Raw genomic sequence first — 24,518 nt, 5'->3', positions numbered from 1 at the left:
GAGCTTTGCAGTTTTTTCTCTTTCAAGAGAGGTTATAATGGAACTGAATCAATCAGTAAAGGTAAGCCTCCAACAAATAGTTTTCTAGAATTATACTAGACTATATAGTTATGTAAATCTTGTCAAAGTTTATTTTATGATTCTCTTTAAATTATACCTGTGTCAGGGTTATGAATATATAGGCGATTTTGAAAGAGATTATATAATGACCAATAGTAGTAGTAAAAGGACAATTGAAAATGATGGATCTCTGATAACATTTTTTAAGAAATTAAATCTCTTTTATTTTTTCTCCTTCTTCTGAAGGAGAACACTTGCGATGTGTTAATGCAACATAAAGCTTCTTCAAGTGTTTCAGAAAATGTTACTGGAATAGATTTGCAGGATAAATGACTACCACTTCCAGATAGAGTGCAGATAACAGATATAAATGAAGCTTTGAGTCCCAGTATTAAAAGCTGGTGTTTACTGCAGTTCATTTCTGTTTTAGTGTCTGAGAGCTATGACTGCTATATATTGCTCTAAGAGTTTACTGTAACAGTTTACTGCATGTACTAAATTCAAAGGTTCCAAACACATAGACACAGACAGAAAATATATACATATACATACACATGTAGATATATACCTGTACCTATCCAAGCCCTGTTTTTCCTAAAAAAAATTTAAAGAATCCAATCTATCCTATCTATGAAACAGAAAAGTACTGTTTACTGTTTTCCTAAGAGAAGTCTTACTAATGGATGCAAGTGCACAACAGTGAACTGGACTCTCAGAGAGGAGCTAATAAACTAAATTCTTCCTTAATGCCCATTGGACAGAATTGTGGTAGATTTTTTAAAGTGTTTTGCTTTCTTATTAATTTATCTTGATATGTGTTTCCGGGCTGAAGCTGAGCTTTATTTCAGCAAAAACTCTGCTATTTGCATTTTGGAAAGAGGCTCTTGAAAGTGCATTACCCAAGTTCCATTCCATCAAGAGGACTGATGGGTTTCCTAATACATGGCAATTTTCTCAGGAGCTATGCAATACACTTTGGAGAGCTCTACATGTTTTCAGTAAGCCCTCAGTTCCACTTTCCCCTCACTTATGCACTCATGCACTCTCCAACAAGCTCCAAATCCCCTTCCTCATGTGTGAATACTCCCTTTTCCATTCTGTAGTTTTCTGTGATATTTTCACAAAAATCTCCACAGACCGCAACACCTTTGTAAAGTCAGTCTCCCGTGCAGTTCCCCAGCATTTTTTCCACTGTTGGACTTCTTGGTTTTTAGTAATTAAAATACAGTAATTATAAAACATCAAAACTCAGAGCATCTGACACCAGGCAGCTTTGACTTCCATCTTTGCAATGTACTGCATACTTTAAAAAGGGGAAAGTTCATCTGCTGGAAGTTATTTTTCAGTCAGTTGTGAAAGTCCTACTCACCATTCCACTTTCCAAGGGAAGTGTTTATGCTGGTGCATACTGTATGTTATCCTAAGAGTCCACAGAAGACTCAGGTTGGCTTGAAGAGTTTCTTCATATGAATGCACCTGAAATGAAAAACCTTAACATCAATCAAACACACAAGCTGGCTCAAAATCAAAAGAGAATTCATAGTTTCAAGCTTAAGCTCTTCTGTCTACTTACATCTTAGTTTTTTAATAAATGCCAAGATCCTATAAAAAAAATTGGTCTTCTGTTATATGTGAGGGACTACCAGTTAAATTCTCACATCCCAACACATCTATTGTTATATTACCTGCATTTGTATTTTCTCCTTAACAGTTTAAAGTTATGTGCTTAATTCTGAAACACACACAACTACAACAACAAACAAACAAACAAAAAAAAAAAACCCCAAAAATTATATATTATGCCCATCAACATTACAGAAGTAAATGACTAAATGAAAAATACTGACACTACTTAGTTTTATTTATTAACAGGTTTTATGAGTTTTCTCTGGTTAACAGGGAGATTAGACTAAATATTTCTGAAATAAAGAACTGAAGCTAAAGTTTCAGAAATAGAATTCATTTGTATTCACCACATGCATGATGCTTGATGTTATGTTAATATTTCTATAAAATTCTAACATAGTGATAACAAGATTTTTTTCTTCTTTATACATTTGTTACTTTTTTCCTCTGTGATCTATTGATTTTTTTGGCTGATAACTTTTCTGTCTGTTTGCCTCTTACTCCTTTTCCAGGGCCTGGGTTGCTTTCATATGCTTTCATACCTTTACTTCCCCTTCTTGATTTCCCCCATCTTTTGCACTTATTTGCAATATCTTCTTTTCCTTTGTGAGTTTTGCTGTCCTGTACAATTCCCTTTCTATTCTATGTGTGTACATGATTTCTATTCTTCTGTTACCTATTTTCTTCCTCTTCTGGAATTTCTGTTCAGATAATGACTTTTCAGTGATACACTTCAGTGTTTAAAAAAAAAAAAAAACAAAAAAAAAAGGAAAAAAGAAAGAAAGAAATGACAGATGTAATTTTCCCTGCTGTTATAAATCCTCAAAATCAGTGTAAAATATTATACAAGCCCATTATCTTAATCTTTTGAAGTATCCTGGGACAATTGTTTCTGGATATTAGATAAATCCATGTGTTAAATATATGCAGGTGAGATAATATGTATTTCGAAACATTACATTTCTCTGATTGTTTCTGTAAAAGATTGTTTCTCATCAGCATACCACAAAACTATTATTAATCTTCCTTAGGAAAACTCTCTACTTTTAGATTAATAATAGTACTTGGTGATGTTTATCTTGACCTTAATTATCCCTCTGTAATTTAGGCATATGCATTATACCAAAAGAAAATTGTTTCTTAATTCTGTCAACAGAATTCAGCAGCAGTTACTCTCCATTAGTGTGTGTCTGTAATGAACAACTGAAATGAGATTGTGATTTCTGCTGAAATTGCCAGGTACTTGCATGGAAACTAATAAGACAAGTATTAAAGGATACCATGCATTTTTTCCTTTCATTTTTATCTAGGAGGCTTTTGCAAATATATATGTCAATGTATGCATACGATGCCAGAGACTGTGTTACTGAAAATAAATAATATCTCAGTTAAATATTTTGGAAAACTCTCTGACACAGCTGTGGAAAAAGGAAATATTTTTGTGAATAAGATATGTTTGGGGGTTTTTTTAATGAAATTTTCTATTACTGCTCATGTGTACTTTATTGTTTTATAAGTGTTAATGTGCTAACAAAAAGGCTCCACTGATGGAGTGCTTTTGCACTCCAGTCACACCTTTGTATCTATTTTTGCTCATTTCTATAATATTTAATGTCTCCAGTTACTGGTGATTCTTACTCTAGACTACTAAATTTACTAATGGAATTTGTAATGCTTCTTTCATCTCAAATGCTAAACCATTGCATATAAACTGATCCCTTCATGTGTCACAGAATCACAGATTCACAGAAACACAGGTTGGGTGAGGCTGGAAGGGACCACAGAGACACTTTTAGCAGATCACTCATAGTGTAGAACCAAATTTGTTCACAGTAATCTGGCTCTGGGGTGCCCAACACAAGAACATGGACCCATTTGAACAAATCCAGAGGAGGCCACTAAGCTGATCAGAGGGCTGGAGCACCTCTCCTATGAAGACAGGTTGAAAGAGTTGAGACTGTTCAGCCTGGAAAAGGGAGGACTGTGAAGGACTTATTGGACCCTCCAGTACTTAGGCCATGTAGTGAAAAGAGGGATTGGCTGTAAAATGAAGATTTAGGTAAGTTGTTAAGAAAAAATTCCTTTCTGTGAGAGTGGTGAGGCACTAGAACAGATTGCCCAGAGAAGCTGTGGATGCCCAATCTCTAGAACTTTTCAAGACCAGGTTTAATCTGACCCTGTGCCAGCAGGTCTAGTGGGAGGGCCTGGCCAATGACAGTGGAGAATTGGAACTAATTGATCTTTAAGATCCCTTCCACCACACATCCTTCCATGACTCAAATTCAAAGTACACTAGGATGGAGAAATATGTGTTAAAGACTTTTGTTACAGCAAATCTCTATCTGTTATGGGCTCTTTACACTGAGTGGTGGATTCAAAGCCCCACAAACTGTGTTGGGTGTATAAAAATGCCGCATCCATTCAAAGCACATTCACAAATCATGGAAGTGAGAGAGATTTCCTGTCAGATGTCTGTTTTCTAGGTCATCACAAGTTCTCATGTATGAGGTAAGAGAGTTAAGGATGTGACAGAGGTCAGTGGACCAGCATGGGGAAATTCTGGGAGGCATTACAGTCCAAAGGACAGCACAGCGAATCCTCCATACCTGGAGCTTCCTCACTGTCAGGACTGCTCAGAATGATAAGGCTGCTGAGATAGTTTAAAAGCCTTATGGCAACCTTTCAGCCTTTCCTACCTGTGGATTATGTGGTTATTTAATGGTTGGAGTGGTATAGGATTTCAGCTGTTATTTTTAGCTGCAGTAAAGGAGAATGTTTTACATCAAGGATCATAGTTCCAGAAACACTGCAAGTTGCCAAAACATTTGGATTCTTCTAAGTTATTAACAGTGTTCATTTCCTTTTGCCAAATTGCTTTGAATATCTATACTTGACTGGAAATTCTGTCAAGAATGTAAAAAAAAATCACTGTGCTTGAACATTATTACCTTTTAAAATGTAAAAGCATAGAAAATCGTAAGAAAATATACTTTAAAAATTTATTGTCTTTAAATATATTTTATTTATTTTTTCATTAATTAATATAACTTTTTAATTTTAGATTTCAGCACAGCTTCCCCCAAACAAAATACTATTAATGTGAAAATAGAAGGTATTTCCAAGAATTAAAACAAAAAGGTTGAGAACATACCAACTTTCCTGTAAAACTTGCAGATTTACAGAATAGAAGCTAAATTTAAGGCCACTTTTCAACCTTCTTAAAATTTTACTACATATGTTTTTCACAGTATTAATAATATCATGCATCATAGCCATTTAAATAATCTTTGAAAACTTTACCTTAATTCTTAAGAAAAGTTATCTTAGTAACATAAGACATCAAATGCTAGGGTTCAGTAGCTTCCTGAAAAAATTACTTGGGCTTCTAGCCAGACAGGTATGTGAATAATAAAATCCTTTCCCTCTACTTTCTTAGAATAGAAAAAATAATCTCAGTTCTCTTCTGTCCATCTAAACCTTGGTTTTTAAGAGGGTGTATGTATGGTGTGACAAAATTTTGCTTTAAGAGTATTTCCATATTTATCTAGTCTTACATCTATTATGAGCAGTGGTTAAGAAAAGCAAAGTATATAAGATGGTGAATTGTCTAAAAACAATCAAATGGAAAAATAAATTATCTCACATGCTTTCTCTATTGAACTACAGTCACACTTAACTTTAGTGCTAGCATTTGCTGTCATTCCAATTACAGAAACCTGGAAACGGAGAAGTGTTTTGTTATACAGTCAGAGATAAATAAACTTTGGAGCAGGTTTCCATGACTTCCGAGTTACAGGAAGAAAGTGCCTGGTAATGGAGCTGTAGTTGCTCCTGGTATTATACCACACTGCATTGTGGAGAGGAATATTAGAAAGAATCAGTGAGAATGAAAGTCACACTGAAAGAAATAATTTGCCTACTGCAAACTTCAATTGGTATAATACTTTCTCTTTGACTTTTAAATTTTATACAGAAGTAATGAGAAATCTTCAGAGTTGCCTTCTAGTGCTAACAGCCAGAATGACAAGAGAAAAGCTTGGAAGCTCAGTTTTATTCTGCTGATATCCATTCCATGTCCTTCTCTGTGTTGGTGAATACACCATGGACTTTGTGATTTACAAAGTACTTGTGGTTTGGTAAAAATCTCATTTAAGAAAGCTAAAAGTAAAACAATCATCATGATGAAACCTTGTGTGATTTTATAGAAAAAAAAAAAATCAAAGACTATATTCCACTATTTTATATGTTTTCCATAATTAAAGACTGTTCAAACTTCTCTTTGGCAGACCACTTTTTATAACAATGTTTTTTTTCAAATCTAAAAATCATCAGGAATCAAAATTTTCAAAACAGCTGTTTTTTTTAAAGATGTCCCTTATTTTCTTGAAATCAAAAATATTTTCTTTATAACGTTATGTATTGTGAACCTATACATCAAAATTTGATATATTAATATGCAATTAACTTAATAAAAGATATTTAAATTATAATTAAGCTCATCTAAAATCGCTCAAACATTGCAGATTTAGTTGAAAAGCCTGAAAAAAGGCAATATTAGTAACTTTTTTGAAATTCATTTTGTACAAAGCTTTATATTGGAATTACTTTAAACAGGCCAAGCCACAAAGGGAGCGCGATGTCCTGAAGAGTTACTTTTAGTTAATTAAACAAGCAACTCAATGTAAGCTTCTGAAGCAAAATGATAAATACGATCTCTGTGTTTGTGAGCAAGAAAGAAGGAAAACAATTTCCCTTCTGTGTACACTATTGATTGTGATATTGGTTGTACTGTATTTCATTGTGTCCTGATGTGCAATGTAGCAGAACCTAGAAACCATAAAAGATGAAAGATATAATTCAAACACCCTCAAAGAAATTGGTGATATTTTTTATAAAAAGGGATGCAGAAAGATACTTTATTAATCCAGTGCCTCAGGTTTTTTTCCTGAAGTATGACTGTGGGGATTATGGTTCATACAAAGATAGCACTCTTGTTTAATGAAGAGAAGCACAGGATGCAGAGTCCATTTCTTCATCTCAGCAGAGACCAGCATGTTAGAACCAATGGCTGGAAGCTGTAACTGAAGGTCTGAATTGGTAATAACCCCCCAAAATAGCTGTAGTATAAATGACAATAATTGGTACAAACTACCAGTTAAAGTGTGGTTTCTTCCTGTGCTGCTTTGTTAAGATTATACTTCATGTCTTTCTAGAAAGGGTTCTCTAGGCAGACATGATTAAGTACAGTTGTAAATGCAGGAAGTACTAAGACCTGAGATGAACAGAAGAGATTGAACTCCAATGTAACCTGCATTTGAAAAAAAAGGAAGTGATTATGTGCAGAAAGGAATTAAAGAATAAATAAGCAGTAAAGAATAAATGCAAAACACATGATGAGACATGGCTGCATATCTGATGTGTTTTGCTGAGTCATAAATTGTCTTATATTCTTATTATCAAGAAATCTTTGCATTTTATATGCCCTCACTCCTAGGTCCTAGAATATAAAATATTAAATAAAGTGAAATAATATGTACTTATTTCTTTAAAAATATAATTATTTCTTATTGTAATAAATTCTTACTTAAAGGATTTGGTGAAACGGGTAGTATATATATTGGCTGATTAATATATGAGGAAGTTATTATCTATACTGAATAAATGGGCTTCTCTTCTCTGGAGAGCTGCTATGCAAACTGTTATTTTCTGTGCAGGATAGGAGGATAGGGTTTGTTTGTTTAAGGTTGTAATATTAAGTAATGCAAGACTAGAAAGATATATCATCCTTCAAAGGACCTTGGTTGTAAAGTTAAGAAAACAGTCTTATCTCCACAACCACTAGATTGCAGCAGAAAAACAAATGTATTAACTGGTAAAAGAAACATGAATTTCCCTCCAAAATACATATCAATATTTTACAATTACCTAATTTCTCAAGACCTAAATTGATTATAAATAGTTTGTATGTTTTTTTCTGAATCTGCAACCTGCAGGACTGTTTAATCATATCCTGTCTGACTCTTGTTCTGCAGTACTGTAGATAAACAGTGCATCAGTGCCCCCTGCAGCCTTAAAACACTAGAATAACTGTTAAAAAAACCCAACACTATTGATCTTTGTTGAAATAACTATTCAGAAAAAGAACAGCTTTAAATCCTGTTGTATCCTTTCCTTTTTTCTCCTTCCCTCTTTAAAAGTGAAATTGCAGCTCTTGGGTAAAGAAAAAATTCTTCAGAAATGTAGCCTAAAATTCAAGACAGACTTTGATATATTTGTGAGACTAAAAAGTCCCTTTTTTTAACATTCAAATACACTGGCATATGAAAATCAGAAACCAAAAGCATAAGAAATTCAGAATATATGTGTAAACTTTAAAATGAATAGTTAAAAAAAAACAAAGACATTCTGACTCTCAGAAGACCAATTTCTTTAATGTGTTTAATGTTCAGACAATAGAGAAATGCTGCTTCATCTGCACTAAACTGTAGGTATTTGTTAATTTTTACGTATATTTCTGAAAATTTGCTCAAAATTACATATATAATACAAAGATAAGCTTGGGATTTGATTCCTCTCATTCAGCTCCTACACACATGCTCCCAAAGTCATTGGCAAATTTCTAGACAGAATATTACTTATGGGTATATAGATTTCTTTTGAAACTGAAGTTTCAATGAAGCAATGGTTAGCAATAGCAGAAATCTAAGGTAATTTATCTGTGTATGGGGAGAAGGAAGATTTTCAGCTCGTAAAACCATGAGCTATTAAAATTGTCAACAGTGCCAAAAAGAGGACATGACCATAAATAAAATTAATTTTAAGAAAACACCTATCTCTACGCAGTGCATAGAGAATTTGTTGAGATATGTTTGCTTCTGACCAGTTTTCAGAAGCCAGGTTTCCCCATTTTTCCTCTCTATACCAATGCTAAATTTAAGAGGTAGATAGGAGATGATGCACTGCTAGGATCCATACAAGGTCCTACATGACCAAAAAAAGTGACTTGGAATTCCTTACCCTGCAAAAAATTCTGTACTTAAATATCAAGATATAATGTGAAATTTTTACATCTGTAAGGATGTAGGCTGGAGGCCAAATTACATTAGTCAATTGAAAATGCATTAATTTCTTAGAACTAACTGTCTAACATAGTTCACTGATGTTACAAAATTGAATAAGTATTGTATGGAAATGATAGGAGATGATTAAATCTCTTCTGGGCACTATAAACACAAGTGTGACATCAGTAACAGTAACAGGCATTTATCAATTACAAAATCCATTTCATAAACCACAAGACATAAAGTATTATTAACTGAGTTAAAGTATATGAAATAAATCTGGCAGCATTCAGAACTCTTAAGTGACGAGATAGTTCTGGTTGCACGTGAGATTAGTTTTATTTATATTAAGTAACTTTTTCCACTCAGAATATAATATAAACAGAGTAAGATAAATTCCCTAATTTTGGAATATTGCCCTGAAAACTTTGACAGATTTTTATAAAATTGGATTAATTGAATAAAATTATTATATTTTTAGATTAAAAGGTGTATTTGTACCACTTAAGCCCTCCTAGGCCCTTGGCAAATTGCAAAACAAAATCTACTTGCCTTGGTGGGTTTTATTTTCAGAATTTCAATCTATAGCTTAGATATTTTAAGTCTTGATTACTAAATGAGTTATCTAAATTTTTCACACAGACACCAAAAATTATTGTTTTCAATTGAGAAATTAAGCAAAACATACTTACATCTTAAACATACATTTTACATCTTTTAACCACCTGACTGCATTCAGAAAGTTTTTTGTTGATAGGATGATGAGCATTTGGCTGATATTATTAAACCTGACCTGCTTTGATGCAATGACCCCCTTAAATCACTAATATCAATGCTTTAAATATAGCTGCCCTTCCTGATTTAAAGTTAGTCAAGAAAGAATGGCTGAAAAATATAGCTCAGTTTGAAGGTAAAAATGAGAAGTATCCTCTGCCATTGAGAATAATCTCCCAGTTTGCCTCAGGTTTCTTTTTTACTCTTGTTTTGAGACTTGTTTTGTAGTTGGAAAGACCAATTAAAATTTTGCAAGTGGTGTTGCCTATTGCCAAGTCATAGCTGGGTACCCAAACCATCAATGACATGGTATTTGCATTTAGGTAGTGTTTAAGATAAATAGAAGTTGTTAGGATCAATGGACGCAAAATATCTGAAACTTCCAAAGTTACCCTGGAACAGTATGACCACCTTATAATTTCAATATAACAGTTTAAGTTTGTTGTGTTTTCTACACTGCTATGATCTCTCACAACCTTTGGGTTGTTGAGAAGATGGGAGGGTGTGAATAATCCATTTATAACATTTTTCTGTCAAATAAGCCACATCAAGGCAAGTCAACTCCTTGACTATTCCTTAATTATTCATAATCTTAATTAAAAATTAATAGTTTAATGCAGAGTAGTGGCCTGTTTTTCTGCTGCATTTGACCTTAGGTCCTGTGCAGTCTTGGATACTGCTCACATGTTGGAATGAAGGACAGCAATCTGCTGACAAGGCATCTGGAGTTTTCTTATTTCCTTGTGGACTTTTTTTTCCAGTTCTTCACACTAAAAATAAAACTTCTCAGTCTGGATAATGTCGCCTATTACTATCTCTCCATGTTTTAAGACTTTCCTAAGTTAGAGTCATATTCTGTTACACATGTTAAAGTAACAGCAGTCTCTTCATTGGAAACTTAAACTGACCAAAGTGTTAGAAATACTACTTTAGGTTGTAAAAAGGTAAGGTAAGCTCCATTCTTTGCTGTAAAGGTACATGATTTATAGGAAATGCTTTCAGGGAATGTTTTCAATATGTAAAAGTGGTATCGGATATTTTTCAGCTCTATATTCAAAACACAAATAATTTTAAGTGTGACATAGTGAGCAGAAGTAGGAATTTTTCCTCACTCATCACAGTCGTTTTATTTAGTACCACCTCTAATTGATGGAGAAAATCCGGTTATTTTTCTTAGAATGTGATGAGCTGGAGATGCCTCTCTGTGCATATAGATTGTCTACAGGGAGAATCACGGTAGCCAGCTCAGGCCAGTTTCAAAGCTCTTAAGCAGATAATGTTTGACAATGTGAATTCTGTCCTGGAGTTTTATTTGTAGATTAAATTTCTTCAAATATTTAGGAGGAAAAGAGATGATATGGGGTGGCACTTTGATGCCTTGGAGAATTAGGAATCGAAAAGAGATTGAACATGAGGTCATAAGTATCAAACTTTTAAATTACTTTGTTATTGATAGCTCTCCTTGGTGCTCTCAACATCATAGTTACAGTATTTGTTCACTCTCAGGTAAAGTCAGAGTGTTTGTTACAAAAACACATTTGGGCCAAAATTCCAATCGTTTTCCAATTGCATGAAAGATAAATATTACTTAAGCCAGCATTTAACAGTCTTCCTTTAGGAGACTCCCTCTAGTAAAGATGTAACATTGTTTAGTGTACCCTTACAGTCATTCCAAGAAAAGAAAGTAATCTACCGGCATTGTCTTTTACACTGGGACATGCTAAAATATGATATTGCTATAGGAAAAGAACAATATTATATTTTAAACAATAGCAACCAGTAAATAAAAAAAAGCAATAAAAGGACAGACATATGAATATCCAAAATTGAACTTTTTAATTCTTAAACAGAAACCACCTATTTCAACCAATACAAATGGTTGTACATTTTAACAATGTCTGGACCAAAAAACAGTAGCAGACCCTGAAGCCTGCAGTTAATAAAGTGACAGGAGATAAAAGCATCATTCAGGAGGCTGATCTCACACTGTATTTCTGCACAGAGAGACTATTAGTTGCTGGAGGATGCCTGAGGCACAGCAACCATGAAATGGTAGTTTTCAATTCCCAGTGAAGTACGGAAGGAGATCAACTAAACCTCTACCTTGGACTTACAGAAGGTGGACTTTGGGTGCCTCTTCAGTACTCTATTTCAGAAAGTCCCTTAGAAAACCATCTTTAATAACGAAGTGGTCTTCTTTAATAACAAAGAGGAGGTTAACCTTATGTGCCAAAAGATGAGCCAGTGGGGAAGAATGGTGGCCTGGCTGAACAGGGAGCTTTCACAGACTTCAGGACAAAAAGTTTAAACTTTTGCAAGAAGTGGCAGGCAACTCAGGAACAGTACAAGGATATCATTAAGTCATGTAGAGAGAAAATTAGAGGCAAAAGCTCCACTAGAATTCAATCTGGCCACTGCTGTGAAAGATAATAAAAAGTGTTTTCATAAATACATTAGCAGCAAAAGAAGGGTCAAGGAAAATCTCCATTTCCTTGGAGGGAGCATTGTCACCGAGAAAGAGGAAAAGGCTGATGTACTTAACTCCTCCTTTACCTCAGACTGAACTGAAAGACCAGTTATCCTCAGGGCAAGCAGCCACATGAGCTGGTAGGAGCAGCATAGACCCCCTGTAATCCAGGGACAAATTAGTGACCTGCTGCGGCATTGAGACACTGAAGTCTGATGGGCCAGGTGGGATTCACCCAAGGGCACTGACACAGGTGATGGAAGAGCTCACCAAGCCACATTCCATCATTTATCATCAGGTTTGGCTACATGTTAAGGTCCCAGATGACTGAAGATTGGCCAGAAAATAAGGTAAACCTCCCGGCTGGAAGAAAGATCCTGGAAGTGTGGGAGGGTAATGAAGATAAGAGAGGTGCCTGGAGATGAATACCAGGGCATGCCCAGAGACTGTGGCTGGTAACAGTCAAGACCAATTAGTACAGACAGCAGCACAGTGTGACTCAACTTGACTTTCCACTCAAGCTTCCCAGACCAGCAGCAACCTCCCTGCTAGAAGTGGAAGTGGAAATCCAGTGAACACAATGGGGCATGGGGGAACTGAGGGCATGGGGGAGTGAGATAAACAACTAGGCTAACAGCTCTATTCTCATCAGTTCTTAAGTAGACCCCAATACCCAGTTTAACTATGGGCTGATATTTACTCTGTCATCTGTCATGCACTTTATTTATTATAAAATCATTTATTCCTCCCAGAAAAAAAAAATACATTAAGGCCTATTATTTTAGTTTCTTGCCTTTTACCTTGTAAAATTCTATTTAGGATGTTTCAAGTACTGTATTTTTTCATTCTCTCGTTTAATATTATGGGGATTTTTTGACCTGTCATATTTACAACACTCTTTCTTATGCACTCAATGAGAATGCAGTAATATTTTAATTAAATGCCAAATTACTGATGAATAAATGATGTTTGTGTTTATGCATGTCAGCCATTCTCCAGCATTAAGATATAATTAGAAATTAAGTCTGGAAGAAAGACTAGATGATACGTAACAGTACTCTGCATTTTTAACTCTTTCTGTACTAATAATTTCAACATCTCCTTCTCATCTTGCTTTCAGGACAGCTTTTATGTTAATTTCTATAATGTGTGATACGGAATGCTTTTTTTAATTACTGTTTCTCTCCAGTAACAGTCTTTGAATAGAAAATTGCTTTCTATCCCGGAATCTTAATTAGTATATATAAAATGTCATGATTTAACCCCAGTTATCATCAGCGGGGGCAACTAGCCCCCAGTCCACCACTTGTTCAGTCCTCCCTGGTGGGATGGGGGAGAGAATCAAAAAGTATAAGTAAGAAAATTTATGAGAGGTAAAGACAGTTTAATAGGTAAAGCTAAAGCCATGGACAAGCAAAGCAAAATGAGGAATTCATTCACTACTTCCCACAGGCAGGTGGAGGCTCAGCCATCTCCTGAAAGCAGTTCTCCCTCCATCACTTGCATCATTGACTTAGGAAGACAAATGCCATCACTCCAAGTATTCCCTCTTCTTCACCCAGCCTCATATGCTGATCATGACACAACAGGGAGTCCCTTTGGGCAGTTGGGATCAGGCTGTGTGCCCTTCCAGCTCCTTGTACAGTCCCAGCCTGCTCATCAGTGGGGTGGGGTGAGGAGCAGAAAAGGCCTTGACTGTGTGCAAACACTGTGTGGCAGTAACTAAAACATCTCTATATTACCACCACTGCTCTCAGTAGGAATCCACAGCACAGACAATTGCTACTGTAACTCTATCCCAGTCAAAACCACAAATGTATATCTTCCCTACTTCTATTAAGTGGGTAAGAAATATTTTCAGCACATGGGGAAACTAATTCTAAAATAAATAAGGCAGTGCATCTGTAAAAATTATTTAAAGGCCTAAACTATTCTTGTGTGAGACCTCTAAAAACAAAGGATGTACTCTCAAAACTGAATTTTATTGCTAATGTAGTCAGGACACATTGAATTTCCAGTCTGCCATTCATTTCTGAAAGCATCTTGATTCTCTTAAGAGTTCTCCTCACACTTCTTAGTATCTGAGAATGTCTCTCTTCTATAAGTATATCTCAGAGAGAACAGTATCTCCTAAATATTCCTGGAAGAAATTGAGATGAGACTGTAAAAGACAGGTCTAGGTTTGGTACATCCCTTCTTTCTGCTTTTATTCCCCAGATCAGTGATAAGAGCGCTCTTCTGGTTTATCAGATTCTTGATTTCAGTTCTGTCCTTAGCTTGGTGGAATTATAAACACCTTCCAGAAGTAATGTAAGAATTCCCCAGAGCAGTACCTTTGTTCTGTCCTGCATGGAGAAAGTATTGAATGTCCTGCATGGAATAAGTGTTGAATGGATAAAGGAAAAGTGTGTACATATGGTTGCCACCCCTTGGCTAGATTATTTACCTGAGTACAGATTTGTATTTTTCCACTGTATCAATTGTTTTTTAATTATATCTCTTGAAGCATTTCAGGGTTTTTCCTTGTCCAAGCAGGGCACTATTCATCTGGACAATATTTGCTGTGGGCAAAGACCAAAGTTTGGCTACTATAGCCCTGAAAATTACAATGCAGAAGTTTTGCCTGAATTAATTATTGCTTAGGAATTCAATTGCACATTGAGGATCTAGAAGTGCTTCTCCTGTATCCGTCACAGACACATTGTGCAACAATGTTGCATAGGTAGATCATGCATTTTGGAGTCTAAATTATAGATGGTATCCATGGGTTTTTACTGCTTGAATTTAGAATCTTTGGTAAACAGTTGTTACTCCATTCTGGAATTGAGATTTTTCAGATAGCTGTCACAGCATCTCTGTTACAGGAACTCAATTTAACCAGTACAATTTACTCAGACATTTAGGACTGGAACAGAATGCTTAAATTCTAATTTTGCAGAGCCTTTTCAGGAGGACAAGTACAGCATCATGTTAATAAAACAAAATAACATTTGTCATCTGCTGGAAGAATCTTCAAAGAGAGAATGCAAGTATTTATTTCCTTTCAAAGGCGCCAGTTTCAAGAAACAAAAGTAGTTGCAGAAATCAACAAAAAGATGCGGTGCTTAGGCCTTTCTAGTGGTCTTCTAAATAACAGCTAAGATGGAACTGGTGAGAGGTTTTCCAACTGTGATTATTGACTAAATGTAAAAGAGAAAGCTGAAGTTCACACAGATTTGAGATTTGTTTAAACTTACAAAGGTGTAAGATTTGTACACTGGTCCACTCAGTGCTCAGCAGTTTGACCTCTTTCCTTTTTTTGAGTTTAATGTTTGGATCACTGGTACATGTAATGTTTTATGCTTAAGTAAAGGTCAGTGTGAACAACTGAAAGATTTAATGCTCCCTTATTTCCTCAAGCAAGCCGAGCAAAAAGATGACTGGATTTGGTACAGAAATTCAGTTCTTCAGTTTTTTAAAAAAACATTGTTTTAACAATTGTCCTAAACTTAGGGACTAAGAGTGTTTTTCAGGTATCATCTATGGAACACTCACTCACGTCAACATTTAGTTTAGAAAGGTTTTTGTTATTAAACCTTCAACATAAAGTGCTGTTGCTGCAGTAACTTACTTAGCCACTGCAAAGTTCATGGAATCTATATACTTTAGAGGAAACAGCAGGAATATGTCTTAGTAGATGTACTTCTTTTTCTTCTTTCCACTTTCAGCTGTCTGTAACTGACATTTCTTCCCATATCTAGCACTGCTATGCATCCTAGAGTTTAAATCTTCTCTTCCTATTTGTAAACAGAGCTTTCATCAACTTTGTTCTGTTAATTTCATTCTCACATCTTTGGCTGCATTGTATATTGAATGTATTATTTGCATTGCTAAGAGTTTGCACCATTAAATGAGATTCTGTGTGTGTGCAAAAGCAGTTGCAAATAATGATGTCATTCCAGTTGCGAATTTTTTAATGGAAAGCTGGAACTACAATATCACTGGGTTCTGCTACCAAATGTTGTAGGTCATAGAAGGGGGAAGCTGGGCTCACAGTCTGGAACATACACGGAAATTTTAATTTTTTAAGAGATATGCCTGAGCATATATCATCTTTATTTAGAAAACTGACCCCCAGCACTTTCAACTAAAACAAAAATTGTGATGAGTGAGGAAATCAGAGTCACATATAAACTGCAGAATATAAATAATCCATATCTGATAAGTTCTTGAATTGTTTTCACAATTACTGTGTTGAGTGATGTAAATGGTGTCTCCGGGAGGGTAAGTGCACAGATATACTGCTCTGTGGATTCACTGAAATCAGTGAGATGTCATTTAAAGTACTCTGCTTGACATGGTCGTGAACAGTGAAATAAACAGCCTGTAAAAGGCTTTATTAATTCTTGCCAAATTGCATTCAAGGTACTACATATTTATTCCTGTTTAAACCAACATTTCTATGAAGTGCAATTGTTTTCAGTTTCATAAACTTTCAAATTATATTATACCATGCCTTCTTATGCTCTTGAAAAATCTTCCTTTTGGCTCCAAATTCTAAAACATTCACTTAAAACAATATTCTGTCACAACCTAAGAAAAATGGCAGATGCACACTTTTCCATGGGAGAAAACTGCAAATAAAAGCAGTTGCTTCCCAGCAGAAACTACTTTATTGACAAGATAAAAATACAAACTGACTTATCCCACTCATATCAGATAAGGCTAAATCCATTACTCCAGTAATAAAATGTTAAGTGCATAAGTACCAGAAGATACAGGCATTGGAGATGTTATCATATCACAGGGACTCCCGTGCCATTGCTTGTCTCACCAACCTGCTTCATGGGAAATGTCAGAGTGCTTCTGTAGACACATCTGCCATCAGCCTGATAATGAATTACTTGGGGGAAATCTGCTCCCTTTGCAGGTCTCAGTTTGAAGTCCATTATAGAGATAGATCACCCTGAAAAAAAAACCCAAAAAAACTCCTTCAGGTAGAATTTCTTGCATTTCATTTTGTGGCCATTGCTGTATGTCCCGGCCACCAGCAAGAAGTATCTGTTTCCATCCCTTCCCCTTCCCTCCCCACTCACGTATCCACACAAACAAATCAGATTCCCTGGAGCCTTCCTTCCTTCAGGCTGACAACTCTCATGGCAGGGTCAGTGCCCTGCTGCAGGGGCTGAACTGGCAGCACACAGGTAAGCCCCTGTCAGGCTGAGCCCCCCACTGCCAGGTCACTGCAGAGCAGGGCACCCCAGAGGTGCTGGTGGCTTTATAAGCTGCAGTGCCTCTGATTCCACACACTGATAGTTCCATCCTCTCACTGAATAGAGAGTGTACGGGAGAGGGAAGCACAGCTGTTTTGGGTATGTGCTTTGGTTAATAACATAACATCCAACATGACCTCTAAATGCTATCTTCCAGCCATTCAGTTCATCATACACCTCCTTGAGTGGCAAACAATGTAATATAAAATAAACAAGACTTCAAATTGCACTAACGTTTATGTTTAGACAAGCACTTCAAGCTTACATGCACTCAGCTATGAAACACAAGCTTGCAGGCCTTTAAAACTCAGTTTTTTAAGCTCATTTTAAGATTAAAAACAATGTGTTGATGCTTGCAGCAAGTTAAAAGATCTTTATCCGCATAGTTGACCTGAGAGGCAGAAACAGCCTGGGAAATTGAAAAGAAAAAAAAACAAATATAAAATTGTGGTCTTGTTGTGGAGTAACAGTGAATCAAGTTTTGCTTGATATATTTTTGTTACACTTCGTCAAAACTTTTAACACCTCAATTACTATTTTACTTTAAATGCTTCCCAGCTCTTCATTCAAACAATGTTTTAGCTAAAATTCATTGAGCTGAGGTCATTGCTTATTCACAGCAGCAGCTTGAACGGCTTGTGAGCGCAGCTGCAGATGTTTGCCCCACTAACCAGCCCCAGCAAACTCTGCCCTGCTTTTGTGGCAAGGCAGGGAGCTGCGGGGTGCCTGGAAGCAGTGCTGGCACAAACACAGTCAGGCACCATCTAGAAGCAAAACATCCAGAACAACACTGCAAAGGCTGACATCCTGTGAAAAATTAGCAAATGAACCGGGGAGAAATCAGCCTACCAAGTAGCTTTCCTTTCTTTTCTTCTCTGCAGATTAGAATGTCAACCAAAAAATGAAGCAAGGCTGCATTACTTGCGCTCATAAAATTTCCTTTAAAGCGCACTGCTGTGATTCTGTTTAAGAGAAAAACAGTAGCTTGCCATCAGAAAGGGGATGTGTAACTTCCACAGCTGGAAATCAGTGCTTTCAGTAGAGACAAGAATGCACCTGCCAGTCAGACAGCTCTCTGTCTTGTTCAGCATTTTACCCCTGACAGTAGCTGTGAACAGGTTCAGAGGAGTAAATTTTGCAGTGGTCAGACAGGATTGTCTGTCATTAGAAAAATTATCTCTCTAATAGCTAATGGTAAGAGCTTAGTTTATACTGTGTCAATTCCCCAGGTTTTATGTAGTTTTTGTTGATTTATTTTTTCCAGGAGTAACAGAAAAATCAACAAATACCATTAATTGTTCCCAATAAATTTCTCCTGTAGTTTTCTAAATCTTTACATAAACCTACTATTAGTTCAGAATTTCTACAATGTTTAGGTTATGCTTGGGGACAAAATCAAGATTTTTGGCTATTTACTTTTAATCAAAGATTATAAACCCAGCAGGTGACTAAGCATTTTTAATTTGCTGTGCTAGCAAATAGAAGATTTGCTGTGCTTGCTGGTAGAAGATAATACACATTAATGCACCCTTAATGCTGCTATGAATAGCCTACATGAAGTTCATGTGAGTTATATCCCTTAGAGTAAAGTATTATTGTAAATGCAGCAGTTATGCTGTTTTCGTTGTATTTATGGAAATGGAAATGTTGTTATTCAATTCATCTAAATAGAAATAAACAGTAAGTCACTTATTTTCTTAAAGTGCAGTTAAAGTCGAGCCTTTTATTAGTAAGTCTTCAGCCTCAAAAATATTTTAAGGATTTCTTTTCAGACAAAAATTACTTGATGACTGCCATTTTGTTGGATGCTTTTCTCTCACATAAAGCAGATCACTGCCTTGAAATACTCATTGCTAAGCACCACACTGTGTGTGTTTTGGCTATTTTGTGGTTTGGATGCATACTGCATCCCTGCTTAAGTATCCCATTCTAATGTTTTCCTTACTATTATGGCTACACATCTCTCTACTGTCACATAAGCCCTGTGTCCCTTTTGTTCTTTCCCAGGCTCGACTCCTTTCTCAGTTACTGTGCTCTTCTTCGGGTCCCCTTATATATTTACTTTGCCCTGAATGATTTGTCCCCTTCCTCTGCTCACCTCCTTTTCTTTCCTAACTGCCTCTGGGTATGTATCCTTTTTTTGCTGTATTGATAATTTGGAGAAGCAGATTTTTAATAGTGGCATTGACAACTTACTTACCTGCGATGTGTTACGTTGGCTGGAGTTTTTCTCAGAATATTATGAATCTTGTTAGTACGTCCTAAAAGATAGATTCAAAAAAAGCAAATTATTAAAATCAGTTTTCAGGTAAATGGGGTATGAAAAAATGTGGAAGCTAGACTTAAGAGGAAGTTAGACAGATGCTTGGAGCGGTGAATGCAATGTTGTACTGAATTGCATCCCCACCTATCTTGTTTCTGCAGTTGCGATCTACTGGTGCATCATCACTTTCCAATGCTCCTTTTTAAGGCGTACTCCCAATTCTAAAATATGGTGAAGCAGAAGTTTTAGCTGATGCAGGAACAGGAGACAAAGAGAAAGGGAAGGGCACAGCAGGGGCCAATATCTGGGCTTCTTTTTGTTTTTTTAAAGAAGCTTTATGCCATCATTTTCACCAAAATAAGTATGAATTTGACTGTTGATGTTCAACATATTGCCAAAAAATACTCTTTTGCTAACTGTGGTGCCTATAAACCATTGTATTAAGCACTTAATCTCTATGCTTTATTTTGGTCAAAATGTTAGCGGTATTTCAGTTCAACCTCATCTACCTTTTACAGAATCACAGGTTTCCATGGAAAGGATCTTAGTGATTATGTAGTTCCAACCCCAATGCCATAGTCTGGCACACCATTCACCTGATCAGGTTACTCAGATCCCAGACTGGCATTGAACACTTCCAGGGTTGAGGCACCAACAACTTCTCTGGACAGCCTAATTCAGTGCCTCACAACCCCCACAGTAAGGAATTTTTTCCTAATATCTAATGTAAACCTACCCTCCTTCAGCTTAAAGCCATCCCTCCTTCTTCTGTCACTACATGCTCCTATGGAAAGTCCCTCTCCAGCTTTCATGTGGGCCCTTTCAGGTACTGGAAGGTCACAATTAGGTCTCCCCAAAGCCTTCTCTTCTCCAGGCCAAACAGTCCCAACAACTCTCTCACTCTCTCAACCTGTATTCGTAGGAGAGGTGCTCTAGACCACTTTTTTTTTTTTTTGGCACAATATTAAAACGTAAGAGAAATATTCACAAAATTTTAAATTACTAAGGAGGTGTAAATAGTAAGATTAGTTAATTAGATTTTGGTTTCCAAATTAGAATTCAGAATTAGGACTTGCTTTCTGGGATAAAAATAGTACCTCTTGAACTTCAGAAAATGAAAGAACAATGTCATATGCAAAATTCAGTGAGAATCTATTTTTTAATTGATAAAGCTTATTAAATAGTCAGGAATCTTCTTGGGACTCTTGATTACTTCTGCTTTTTCCTCACCACAGTAAATTTGTGTGATTGTGTATTAGTTGTGCTCGGTAAATTGGAAGCCTTACATTTGCAGAGTTTTCGTGGTCACAAGTTTGGCTCTTTGGTAGAGACAAAAAACTGCAGTTTTTTAATAATAATAAAGTTAATAAACAGAGTTGGCAAACAGATGATGTTAAACCAAGAAATTCTTTCTTTTTCTTCACCTTTCCCCTTTCTCCCCAGTATTTCTGTGAATTAAAATACACTGTGTTTCTGTAGTAGAGCTTTTTCCCTTCTGATATGCATGCTTGATCTACTTCTATGGAAGTCTCTTATAGAATTGCCTTACAAGTTTTGGTAACTTCAAGCAATGAGTTATTTAATAAGTGAAGCCTCTATTTATCAACCATTGTTGACATCCACTGAAAATTAATTCTAAGAGCACATAAAGACTGTGCTACTTGCATGAAGGCTATTCCTTGCTCCCTCACAGGAAAAAGTACCTTCTCTGTTGTTTTGCAAATTTTCAGGATGGGTCTTGATTTTGGAATCTCTTATATATTCATATTTTCTTAAGTATAGTCTGAATTTCTATTTAAAAAAACCGAAGTAATATCAATTGAAGCTTAAGCGTAGTAACAAAATTGCAGCTCAATTTTTTTATTTTTTTTCTTTAATATGTTTTCTCTCTCCTTTCAGAATCCCTGTACCCACACATCTATCAACAGCATTCCCCGTGGTTTCTTCTGATGTGCCTCGCTTGCCTGACCCTGGTGTGCCCTCTCAGATTTCCCCTGCACCACCATCTGTGTGCCAGGAAGGACTGTGCCATAATGGAGGCACTTGTCATCCTCTCTCTCTGCCTACCGGGGCCACCTCGTTCCAGTGTGACTGCCCACTACACTTCACCGGTCGATTCTGTGAAAAAGGTAATAGTGATCATTTTGATCTTTATTAGTTATGAAAAAAAAGTCTTATTCTGCTTTGGAGATGAAAAGGGGGAAGAGGTATTGATTGTCATATTTCTCTGCTCTTCATCCCAGTTACTTTTGGTTAACTGAGGAGCAAATTCATTGAGGTAATTTGGATAATACTTATTTGCAGTGTAAATTAGGTGATATTGGTCAGGCACACTCCTAAGAGCTGCAATTTGAGTTAATAAAAAAAACACTGCACTGTTGTGCACAGTTTTAATGTATGTTTTTCAGTGTATTATTTCTGGGACAGAAGAAAGTTGACTTTCTCAAAAGATTATGCTTTCCATTTCTACAGATTGGATTTTTTCCATCACTGTGTCAGATCCTTTGTTGAAAAAGGCTTTTTCTTTACTCTGTAACTCATTTATACTTCTACTCCTGTAGCTCATAAAGCATACATCAATCACATGAACATATTTTAATTAGAATTTGAATAAAAAATAATTCTTTTAGTAATTTTGGTTTCTTTGTAAAATGAATTAAGGCTATAAGGCAAACTGATCAATATTTCTGTTTTGTAAATGTAATTGCTTTTCATTATTGATTTTACTTTTTTAAAGTAAATTTCTTAGCTGACTTCAAAAACTCTTTTAGCCTTTAAGGTACTGTGGGTTATGAATTTCAGTAGATAAGTCTCATAGCACTAAAAGGCATCACTGGTGCACAGGAAAAGAACCAAAAAAATGTCTAGAATATGTTTATGTAACTGTATCAACCTCCTAATGAACTTCCCATGGTATGAAATAAAAGCAACTAGAGTTAAGAATGCCCTTGCCAGACTGCCAGTGTATCTGAGCTAGCATCACCTTGTATTACTGTCTAAAAATAGGTCATTGCACTCACTATATGTGAAAGCTGTCAGCTCAAAAAGAAAAAAAGTCATGTGGTGCTAAGATATCAGAGAATATTTTACCATGTAGCCTTTTCAAGTTTATAATAAATCATATCTTTGTAAATTTTCAGTGTCAAAATTAAATCCCATTGTATTTTCTAAATATTTAGTATCTGGGGCATACTCTTTGCACTTGCTTACAATACACTGCAGCTGTGGAAACTACAACACGAAATAGTGAAATTAAAAGAGTGTTTCCATAAAACATAAAATATTTGGTTAGTTCTTCAATGAAGTATTTGCAACATTTCAGAAAGTTTCTTATTTATTTACATGCATTTTATGTGCCAGAATTTCCTTCTGTGTTCCAAAGAATGCATCCTTTTTATCAGCATCATCTGTGGCATTTTGGATGAGAGCAGGTTCTGGCTTTTTGCAAGGGCTGTGCCAGGAGTAGGCAATGTTCAATTTAAGCTGGAGTTTGACAGACATCCTGTGGTAATAGGCCATATCAGAATGTGTGCATAACCACTCTGTGGGACCTACTGGTTCATTCCACCAGTGTCTGATTGCTGCCTTCTTCTGACCTTCCAGCTGATCTGTTGGTCTCCAGGGGCCTACTACGGTTTGGTGTTTTTAATGATAACTGACATAATCTGTGTTTGAAGAATATTATCTGAGATGAGTACTTCCATGTGCCACAGACTTTGGGGAAAGTACCTTCTGTGCCATTGACTGAAAAATCTATTTTTATGTTGGTCATTCAAAAATGCAGCATTCTAAGCCATTTTCTCCTTTGAAGCTTAACCAATGCAGGCCAGAAGAGTTTGTACATTGGAAAGAGTTGCATGCCAACTACACTTCCAAGGAAATTTTTCTTCCACGGAATTTTATCTTAGTCACATAAATGAAGGAGATCCCTTCTCTCTTTCTGTGATCCTGTTTCAAAAATCATGTGTGAAAATATGACTGAATCATGACCACCCCAAGAGCAAATTAAATGCAGGGGATGCACACTAAGTTGCAGTTGTAACCAAATCTCTTCTGATGGTTAAGAGCGACTCTACATAAGGTACACCAGTAACCATTCCATTCAATAAAACAGAATAGAATCTTTAAATAAACCCTGAAACTAGCAGCTCCTTTGGAGAACATAACCTGAGCTGTATATTTGTACCACCTTTTTGGTAGTCAAACACCCAGTTTCCACGAGGTATCTTTTTAATTTTTTCCTAATACTGGAAGAGATGCCTTTTGCTTTCCCACAGCTTACATGAGGTTAAGATATTAAGAGTGATTAATATTTCCATGTAGATTGTCTAATAGTACTGGAAGAATAACATTTCTTTTTCTTTTTTGTGTGGAGAAGATGAATTAAGTTTTCTTTTCACAGAGCTCTGTTTTTACCCTCTGAAACCCCCTGTTCAATACAGGGAACAGCCTCTTCCTTTTTGTTAGTGCTCCAGGGTCATCCAGGGCTGCTGTATCTGACATGTTCATCAGCTGGGAGCTCACTGGGGCAGCCACATCCCAGAGCTCATGCTGTCACACTGCATCTTTATATAGATCAGAATGTGACTTGATGGATCCTGTATTTAGTAACTGAAAACTGCAGCATGGAGCGATTTTATTTAATCTTAAATCTGCAATGAGATTGATAATTTAGTCTAATGAAACCAGAATTTGTCCAACTGAACTGTGATTATAAGCCTTTGAAATTCAGAGATCTGTTCTATCAAGATATCTAGAGCGAGCTCATAATTACAGGAGATAAGAGCACCTGCAATAATTTTATAATTATTTACCATAGACCTCCCAATGGAGACAATAAATTATCATGTATACAATATAGACACTATATTACAGTCAAGGAAATTTTCTCTTGACTGGTTAAAGATAGCTGTGATCTGTCTTAAACATGCTACTATGTATACCTCTACAATTCTGTGATATATTTTCATTAATCATCTTTGTGATCTGCCTTGTACCTACCATCAACTAAATTT

At 36.0% G+C, this 24,518-nt stretch overlaps 1 protein-coding gene across 1 annotated transcript in view; it reads left to right on the top strand.

Annotated features, from left to right (window-relative positions):
• The window catches only part of EYS (EGF-like photoreceptor maintenance factor), a 454,013-nt gene that overhangs the window by 241,544 nt on the left and 187,951 nt on the right, over nucleotides 1-24,518 (top strand). Inside the window, exon 17 of the mRNA XM_023922426.2 lies at nucleotides 21,403-21,632. Within this exon, the coding sequence (XP_023778194.2) occupies nucleotides 21,403-21,632 (230 nt within the window). The remainder of the gene's footprint in view (nucleotides 1-21,402; nucleotides 21,633-24,518) is intronic.

The sequence above is a fragment of the Cyanistes caeruleus genome, chromosome 2, assembly GCF_971803275.1.
Source record: "Cyanistes caeruleus chromosome 2, bCyaCae1.hap1.1, whole genome shotgun sequence".
Lineage (NCBI taxonomy): Eukaryota > Metazoa > Chordata > Aves > Passeriformes > Paridae > Cyanistes > Cyanistes caeruleus.
The sequence above is the reverse complement of the archived record's forward strand: the minus strand, read 5'-3'. Positions and strand labels throughout refer to the sequence as shown.